Source organism: Panthera tigris, chromosome B4, assembly GCF_018350195.1.
Source record: "Panthera tigris isolate Pti1 chromosome B4, P.tigris_Pti1_mat1.1, whole genome shotgun sequence".
Taxonomy (NCBI): Eukaryota; Metazoa; Chordata; class Mammalia; order Carnivora; family Felidae; genus Panthera; species Panthera tigris.
The window spans coordinates 111,753,730-111,763,472 of record NC_056666.1 but is presented as its reverse complement, the minus strand read 5'-3'; the positions used below and the strand labels follow the sequence as shown (position 1 = coordinate 111,763,472).

Below are 9,743 nucleotides of genomic sequence, written 5' to 3'. Positions count from 1 at the left end.
CATGACGCACTATAACTCTCAAGAGTTAGAAGAGTGTGCACAGGCCATAAAGGAAGGAGTGGGGCCCAGTTTTCTGACTCTAGGCACTTTCCCTTTATAAGTTTTCCAATGTACAAGCCCCCACCCCCCTGCCCCCCTTCCAAGAGGTTCAGCTAACGGTCCAGCTTCCATATGCTCCCACGTCCAGGAGGTACAAAGGTATCAAATATTATCAGAGTTGAGCACAACCCCAGCCTAGGGCCCTCTTTCCCTCCTTCAAAAACTGCGTCACAAGCCCTCTGCGAACCTTCACAGGGCACCTCGTTCCACCCGGAATCCCCCTCCACCACAAGGGGAACGACCTCGGCCCCAATTGGCTATCACCCTGGGCAACCAAGGACGCGGTGGGCACGCGGCGGCTCCGGCCGGTATTTAAAGGCTGCCTCTGCCCTCGGCCCCTCAGTCCCACCAGGACTGCGACGGTGAAGCACCTGGGTTGGGAGTGAGCTGCAAGGTAACGCGCAACCCTTGCCTCCCCGGTTCCCAGCCCGCGCCTCTGCCGAGGCGGGTGTGTGTGGGACCCGGGAGCGGGTCTCGCTGTGCGTCGCCCACCAACACCTTCCTCCCCCACCATCCTTACCCAGCCCCAGTCCCGCCCAACACACCTGGGCAAGACAACTCGGGTGCGAAGAGATTACGAAGGAAGAGCGATCAAGCAAGCGGAGAAGAGGGAGAAGAGGAGTCCTCTTGGAGAGAAAGGCGTGATCCCAGGAGCAGGCACGTGGTGCTGAGCGGACTAACGAGGCTCTTCAGCTCTTCGGATCTGGCCAAACTTGACTGCTACCCGGACGCTTCCATTTAGACCTCCCGGAGCTCCCTGAACGATGACCCAGACTCTCCACAAAAGGGAGGACCCTCTGAACCTGGGCGGCGGCTGGGCATCCTCGGCCCCGTTAGGCACCTGGTCTTCCTGGCACCGAAGGCGCAGGGGCGCTCCAATAAACAAGCGGCGCTACCGCTCTGGTCCCAAGTCTGAGTATGAGCCCCCCAGGAAGCAACAGCACGGTCCGGGCCCCTGGTTCCAACCACCCCGACGGCCCCACTGGGAGGTGTACTCTAACTGGGGGCGCTGGGGAGGGCCCTGGCGCCCACCTCCAGAGGGATGCTGGAGGCCTCCAGGCCGAGTGCAAGTGATCCGGGTGTACGGGCTGCAGCCGCTCTGCCTCTGCTGCTGCTCCTGCTGGCGCGGGCCCTGGAGCCCGCGCTGGGCCAGGCCCCCGGGCAGGAAGAAGCGCTGGGGCCGCAGGGGCCGCGGCCTGCGCCACCACCCTCGCCGCTCCTTCCCCAGGAGCCCGCCCGTGGATCTGAGCACGCTGCTCCGGCCGGTCAACCTGTACGGGTGGCGGGCACCCGGCATGCGGGCGCCGCGGAACACCACCCAGTTCATCATGAATCAGATCTACGAGGACATGCGGCAGCAGGAGAAGCTGGAGCGCCAGCAGGAGGCGCTGCGGGCGCAGCAGGCCCAGGCGCGCGGCCCGGCCTCCCCCGAGGGCCCCTCCTGGAACGACGCGCCCCCCAGCGGCGGCGAAGAAGCCGCGGAGCTGCGGGAAACTTTGTACAGCTTTGCGCAGAACCCGCCTCTGGTCTTCCCTCCGGACCAGTCTCCGACAGCACAGCTGGGGGAGGAGGAGGACGACGACGAGGAGAAAAATGAGGAGTATGATGAGGAGGAGTGTGACGGGAAGGAAGAGGAGAGCGAGGAGGAGGAGGAGGCGGAGGAGGAGGCGGAGGAGGAGGCGGAGGAGGAGGAGGAGGAGGAGGCAGAGGCCGAAGACGAAGAGGAGGTCCAAGAGGCGGACTGTGTGGATGAGGGGGAGGAGGAAGAGGAAGAGGAGGAGGAGGAGGAAGAGGAGGAGGAAGAGGCGGAAGAGGAAGAAGACGAGGAAATAGGAGAGGAGGAGGAAGGGGTGGAAGGGGAGGAGCAGAGGGAGGAAGAGAATCACTTACCTCTGGAAATGCCTTTATCGTTCCTAGTGGGCGCTGAGGAAGAGAGAGAGAACTTTATAAACTGTACTTATTTAAGCCCCACGCAGGTAATTCCCAAAATGCCACAGGAAGCTCTCTTCATGTTAGACGACATTAACTGTTAGACATCAGGAAAGGGATTGAGAATGAGATGGAACTGATTTGAGGCTAAACTGCATTAGTAACTTATTAAAACCTAATTTAAAAAGTGGGTTCCATTAATAAACATATCTATGTAAAGCCCTCCTTTGACCATTATAAAACATTTAAAAATTGGTGTGTTTGTGTATGACTCTGGGTGGGGGAGGGGAGCTTTCAAATATAATTTAATTGGAAATGATTAAAGGCCAAATATTTTATTACTGCAGTTTGAATAGTTTCTTTTGGTGTTTTCCTTTCTAGACACTGGAGGTTTCTTTCTTTCTTTCTTTTTCTTTCTTTCTTTCTTTCTTTCTTTCTTTCTTTCTTTCTTTTTTCTTAATTCTGGCAATGCTGAAAGGTTTTTTTTTTAACAAATTTATTCAACTGTTTACTTAATAAACTTGGAATCAACAGATATTTTGGCTGTTACATGTTTAAGAAGCACATGCCATGGCTAGTGACGTCTATCAGTGCTCTTAATACTGAAACCATTTAAAAATGTCTATATTTCAAAAAATATTTTTCCTTGTAGATTCTCCACCTTCAGAGTTCATTTTTGAGGGTTGTATTTTGATGACCCCATTTGCAGTGTCTTGTGGCATCGCTCATTTATATTCCTTGTTCCGCAGCGCTATGGATCTTCCTCAGAAGAACATGGAGTTGCTTCTGTGGAACTGGTTATCTGCCATGGCCTCAACAATCCATAAATCCATGCATGGAGAGGATTCCCCATGGTCAGAAGTCAACTTGTACATCTAGTTAAAATCCAAGGTAACGGCCAGCAATGGAACATAGCTTAGGTTTTGAAGCCTTGTTCCTGGATATATTCCTTGTCATAAGTTCACAGGAACCAGAAAAAATAGTTTTTGCACAATGGATTTTTTTAAAGGATTATTGGCCTATTGGGGGTGGAATGTTTTATTTCTTTCCCAGTTTGTCTTCCTTACAAAGGACAGGAAAACAAAGATGAGTAAGTGCAAGCCTACATGAGCTAGTTTTTTAAGGTCTAAGCAATTACCTGGAGAGAATACATTATTCAGAGTAATAGCTTTTATTCAAACATTTTTAGGAAGTAGTAACACATTTCCTTCTGGGCACTTAATTCCAATAACTTAATAAAAGGTTCCACCGATGGCATATTCCAGAATATCCCTAGATGAAGAATTTGAACCTGCTTTCTCGAAAATGACATTTTTTTTTTTTACAAACTATACCTCCAGTTTGAACCACAATTTAGTATTTATTTGATGAAGAGAAGACTGTATGGTGGTATCTTACATGGATGTTGAATTTTACTCATATCCCAGCATACATAGCTTTGGGGGGGGATAAGCTTAAGCTCTTGAAAAATAAAGTAATTGAAGTGTTAAATGATAGTCCTCGGCTTTTCACTTATTATTTAATGTCAGAAATCTATTCAGCAATACTTCAGCTGTCAACAGGATGAACAGAAGAAACGACACACTATAGGAATCTTAAAATGACAACCCTCCAAACTGTAGCAATGAATAACCAAACATTTAATAATACTCTAAAAAATCATTACTTTTCACAAGATACAGCTTCTGAGTGACCTATAAAGGAGTTTAAAAATAGCCAGCCAGCCATATTACTGTTACTATTCTAATATGTATTTGTAGGGGGAAATCAAGAGTTCTGCTCCTGATACTGACCCACAAATTCTTGCAAATCAAAGCTCATAGAATACTTTGTCCAAGACATTACAATATTCACTGGGTCATAAATACGTTCTCATTGAGGATTTAGGATTTCATTTCTTCATTATCACATCTGGACAATTATCAGTTTATTATTACAAAAGATTCTACTTTTACGTTAAAAAATTTAACACATAATTGGCTCCACAGGCGCGGCATTCTTCGTTAGCCATTGTGAAGGATGTAAACCTCAAGAATTTCCTCCACTTCGCAAACTTTTGTTCAAAACACTCCTAGGGGCCAAGCAATGTAAATCCTGATAAGGATACAATGGTGAATAAACAAAATCAGTACTCTCGTGTTGCTTATGGTTTAGGAGAAAAGACACATTAAATGAGGAGTTAGACAAATTAGTCACTCTTCAAGCAATGCCAAGGAAATGCATCACTAGCAAAGTATGTATCACAGGGGTTTCCAAGGGGATGTTTACTGTGGGCAGAGGGAACCGTGAGTGTAAAGGCAGAGAGCTGGGAGGAGCCTGGTGCCTTTAAGGGACTGAGGACAGAAATACGAGAATGTCCCGAAGGAGCAGCCAATGAACAGTGACAGAGGTAGGCAGAAGCTATGTTATCTATTAATTTCTGTGCAACCCATATCTTCTGAAATAGACACCAGCAAAAATTAATGACGAAAATGATTAGTACCTGATGATTCTCTATGGGAACTCTTGTTTTATTAGCCAGGTTGTGATGGCCCCTTTTCTAATCCTAAAGGCTAATATGAAATAACTAAATCATGCTGGGAGGAAAGAGGGATAGTCCCCCCGCCCCCAGTATACCCCACCATTACATTTCTCAGACTTCTCCCCATCCACTCCCATGTAATGACAGGATCCTAGGGGTTGTTGCTTAGCATGCTTGGAGCACTGTAGTTCTCAATTCTCATGGAGAACCTCTACGCAGCTTGTTCAGTACAACTTGATGATTCAGTAATATCAGTAAGAACTCAGAATAAATCTAGTCTTTAGTTTTAGAGTTAAGTGTACACTCGAAGAAAATACAATTTTCCAAAGTAAGTCTATCATTCTTAAAGTCGTTTCAAACTCGATGCGTGAACACGGCGATAAAGAGGTGCCATTTAGTCAATTCTCTCAAGAGTGGAGGTATTATTTCCTTTGCCAATGATAAGAAAGATAACATTATAAATCGCAGATATGTTTAGAAGGCCTAGGCTTGATAAGAATCTTTGCTGTCTTTTCGCAAGTGTTTTTAAATATAGAGATTCCGGTATTTTCCTTTCCTAGTGACTGACAGCATTTCTTGATTTATCTTCATTACTTCATCTCCAGAGTAACTCAAAGGGATTTTTTTTTCTGTGAAAATATTAGTCTTCTAAGGATGGTAAATACGTTTGACATTTAGAGATCAACTCTGAATTCTGAGTATGGTTTCATAAAATTTTTAACATCTGCTTATGAAAAAAGTAATTCCAACAGATTTAGTTCCATTACAATTAACACAAAAGGTGAAATAACCAGTTTCCTGATGGCGACACCAAACCTACAGAGTCTGGGAAGGAAATAATACAAATATCATCTCATAGGTGGTCTCGGGGCAAGGGAGTGAATAGGACTAAGAAAACAGCTTTAATTTTGATTTTAACAGCATAAGAAAATTACATATGCAGCTATGTTGTTCATATTTAGCTACATTTATATTAATGGAATAACAATAGAAAATTACTCAATATTCATGCCTCCAAATTCCTTTGGCCTTGGTTATCTGTGTATTTAAAGCAAAATCAGAATGTGGCTGCCTCTTACCTGTTTCAGGTACTATCGTTGTTCTGTATCCATTTACTCTGTATTTGCATCTATTTACATTTAATCAGTGAATGGAACATGGCCAGACATCAAGGTCAGTTGAGGGAAGAGAAGAGTTTGGGCCTTTGCGTGTGGTCACTGCTGCCTAAGAGTGCCTAAGTAGCCACTTTCCTTGGGTCTGTTTCCTCAAAGGTACTTGTCATACTCCATTACTGCTCAAGTCTACTGTGGAGATCAAATAACCCAATATTTAAGAAGTACAGTGTAGACTGCATCACCATTAATTAGACGCTAACCTACATCTAATCATAAAAATCATGTCGATTTCTGAACATGAGATCAGTTTACGTTCATTAACTAGGCTCATGAAGTGTCATCTCACTGCAGTTCTGTTGGACTGAGATATCTAGATATTTTAGTTGTTATCACTAAACTAAGAATGAACGAATCTGCCCTTGAAATTCGGTTTTGGCTCCTGGTAAAATAGTGTGCAAATGTAGTGCTTTGGTGCCTTGCTATTGAAAGTGTAGTCCATGGACCACACAGCATTGGGTCCACCTGTGGTCTTGCTAGAACTATCGATGCCCAGCCTCCACCCAAACCTTTTGAGTTAGAATCTGCTTTGTAGCACGATCTTTAAACGATATGCCTGCACAGTGAAGGCCTAGAAGCTTTGTGGTTGAGGGGCTTGTGCCATTGGAGAGTCCTCAAGGGAATTTAATGATCAAGGCTGCACTTTGTAGCTTCAAAACTTCTATTATTTACTACTTGTGTGACCTCAGGCATGTTACTGAAATTTTGGCTTCTCACTCTCCTCATCTGTAGTATCTGCCTCACGAGATTAAATGGGATTATGAAGGTTAAATGGGTCAATACATACCAAACACTCAGAACAGTGATATCCAATATCTACTACTTATAATACTAAGTATTTAATAAATGCACAGATGAGACCATCGACATATCCTGGGGTATCTAAAAGTCACTTGTTAGTAATCAGAGCAACTGTAAATGTAAAACCCCACATGGTAAGTAACAAAATGATTCACTAACTACCTTGTTTCCCCATGGATAATTGTAATCAGATACATACTTTGAGCTGTACTTACTGTTGTGCAGGACTACGAAAATCAAATAGCTAGAAGTTTCTGTTCTTTATCATCTCCCCCTAATGCCAGGTCAGTGATGTTTCTTTCCTTCTTATGGCTGACATTAATACCCTAATGGCTAGTGCTAAGAACTACCCACCCCAGTCAGGATCATTCTTTTTTCATAGAGGCAATGTATCTTTTTCAAAATCAAAACACATGCATAGTAATGCTTAAAGAAGAAGGTTCTGTCTTATGCTACACCTAAGACAGTGAAAACTCCAATAAATATTAAATACCTGCTACAAGCCACCTATGTGGAAAACATACACTATTCAGAACAGAGATCTTAATACTTCAAAAAACATGTAAGCATATGCAAGATTTTTTTTTTAAATTTTGTAATGTGTATTTATTTTTGAGAGACAGAGACAGAGGAGGGCAAGAGAGAGAGAGGGAGACACAGAATCTGAAACAGGCTCCAGGCTCTGAGCTGTCAGCACAGAGCCTGATGAAAGGCCCGAACTCACAAACAGTGAGATCATGACGTGAGCCGAAGTCGGACACTTAACCAACTAAGCCACCCAGGCGCCCCAGCATATGCAAGATGCTTAAGATGTATTATCACATTGAAATACATAGCCACGGTGTGAACTAATGCTTTATTTTCCTTATACAGATGAAGGGCCTGAAATGCAAAGAAGTAGAATGTTTCAGGACTCATGTCCTCTGTTTGGAGTTTAAAGTTATAGGCCCACTGTATTATTGGAACATATCTCTCTATTGTCTTATTTAAGACACCTTGGGTAGGAACAAAATTTCCTTTAATAACCTTGACCTGAGTTCCAAGGAGAGTACAAAATATTATATTGTCTTCGACGTGGGGTTGATAATAATGGCACCTAAGGAAGAGATACTAATATTCCTGTCTCTGTTATAATTCTTACTACTAGTTTAACAGCTTATGTAAGTCATATGATGACGGTCACTTTGGTTAATAATTTTATATATGTGTGTGTCAATATACACATATTTGATGGGAAAAAAACACCTCACTGAGAAAATTTAGTTTTAGTGACTGTATTGCTTCTCATCTATAATTGAAATCAATGTTTTCATGATAGAAAAATATTCACAAAAATTGTAGGTAATTTTGTAGGTGTATTAAGATACTGGATATCATTCATAACACTATAACATTATTGAAGGTTCTGTCTTATGTTACTCCTAAAGAGAAACTATTAATATTAGCATCTTCTGTAGTTTTCATGTGGCATTTGGACTTTTTTATAACGGTTGATACTTCTATTATCATGAAATATTTGAGTATTCTCTCCTGTGAAGAGATTTAAAAGTTTAGCACGTCACTTTTAGTAATTCAAGACCTTTTACTGATGTTAATTTAATTTACCGGTTCTGACAAAACTCACTATTAAATTAGACTTCGTACGACATTTACTATTAATAGCACTACCAAAAGCAAAATTATAATGCTGGTATCTGTAATTGGATATTTTGTTGTTGTTGTAACTTTCTTTCAATTGTAACATTCCACTGAGCTGAGAGATAATATAAAATGACAAGCTGAGGTCAGGACTAAGTGGATGTACATCTTCCCACCCCCAGTGGATTTTCCAAAGTCAATGTTCATCTTTTATTTATTCTTTTAAAAAAAATAATGTTTTCCCTTTCTGAAAAAAAATTTGTGAATTCCACGTTATTTCCTGCAATAAACCCATCACCTCAAGGTATATACCAGCACAAATATTTAAATACAAAACGAAGCTAAACTAACTTACCTTTCTTTTACATACTCTCAACTTTGCCTTCAGACGCGGGACATATGCTCTGCAACTATTAATATATAGGGTGCCACCTAGTGGCAAAGGTTGGACATTTAGATGTAAACTAATGATCATGGCGTTCCTGTTGTATTCACAGATGCATTTTTCTGGTACACATACTATATTAATACATAGAAAATGAACATTTTAAAGATGCTGGCCCAAGGACTTGATTAAGATGTCTGTATCATTTATTTGAACGTGTTGCCAACTGTCTTGGTGTTTAACAACAGCATCTTTTTGACCTATGAAACTAAGCCATAAACACAAACTATCAAACTGTAAAAGAAAGAAGGAAAACAGACCCAAAAGATTCTCGGATTTCCATGGATTATTATTTTTATACTTCAATTTTATACTGATAATAAGTTTCTCTAAAGATATTACTATAATAAATCTATTTTGAATTCCTTTTGAGATTTACACCCCTAATTAATACAAGCAATGTATTTTTGACAGTATATTTGTTTTGACTTAAAACCAACAGCAGAGAAGACAATTAACAAATTTTGAATTTATTTTTCGATGCTTAAATTTTAACTCCCAGTTGCTAAAGTAAATAATGCTTAATACTTTAATCCTGAAAAATAAAACTATGTGCCCATTGGCCTAGTTTTATTTATTTTATTTTTATATTGTTTTTCCTAAAATTTAAGTTTTTATTTTAATTCCACTTCTCTGACATGCAGTGGTACATTATTTTGGCCTAGTTTTAAATGCAGGACTTGTGATCGTCAATTACCTCCTGGGACTTGAGCGTCATTTCATTTATTAATGATCACAGCCACTCCTTAGAGCACAACTTGTCAGGGAAAGAGACAACCCTGCTTATTTGTTCGTCTGGCATCCGGAGGATAATTAATATTTTTATTACTGTCCCATTTCCAGCTCTTTCCAGCTGCTTAACCACTTCTACTGGGAGCATAAGTCAGTGCTAAGGATTGGCTCTGCCTTAGCCTGAGAAGCAGTTTCCACGTATACAACTTTCTTAGTAACACTTGCATCAGTTGCTCCGAGCACCTCTGGAAAGAGCAGGTACTCAATTCACCGAGAATTCCATTATCCTTTGAAAATTATAGCTAGTTTTCTGTGGTTCTCCTCCGGCTAGAAAATCCCTCAGGGCAAGGAACTGATTTTCTATTTCAATACAGACTCTTATATATAAAAAGCCCTCAATAAATGT

General features: G+C 41.7%; 1 protein-coding gene and 1 long non-coding RNA gene across 5 annotated transcripts in view; both read left to right on the top strand.

The window, feature by feature from the left end:
• The first annotated feature begins 11 nt into the window (after nt 1–11).
• The window catches only part of LOC122240408, a 79,044-nt gene continuing 69,312 nt past the window's right edge, over nt 12–9,743 (top strand). For all 4 annotated transcript variants that reach the window (XR_006220128.1, XR_006220127.1, XR_006220126.1 and 1 more), the window contains exons 1-2: nt 12–493; nt 2,778–2,919. This is a non-coding gene — a long non-coding RNA (uncharacterized LOC122240408). The remainder of the gene's footprint in view (nt 494–2,777; nt 2,920–9,743) is intronic.
• CCER1 (coiled-coil glutamate rich protein 1) lies at nt 440–2,282 on the top strand. Its single transcript, XM_042992882.1, has one exon. It carries the CDS (start codon nt 864–866, stop codon nt 2,130–2,132), a length of 1,269 nt encoding a protein of 422 aa, XP_042848816.1. The 5' UTR covers nt 440–863; the 3' UTR covers nt 2,133–2,282.

Coding starts and splice junctions, on each gene's coding strand:
- CCER1 (XM_042992882.1), top strand. CDS start 864: ATGACCCAGACTCTCCACAAAAGGGAGGACCCTCTGAACCTGGGCGGC.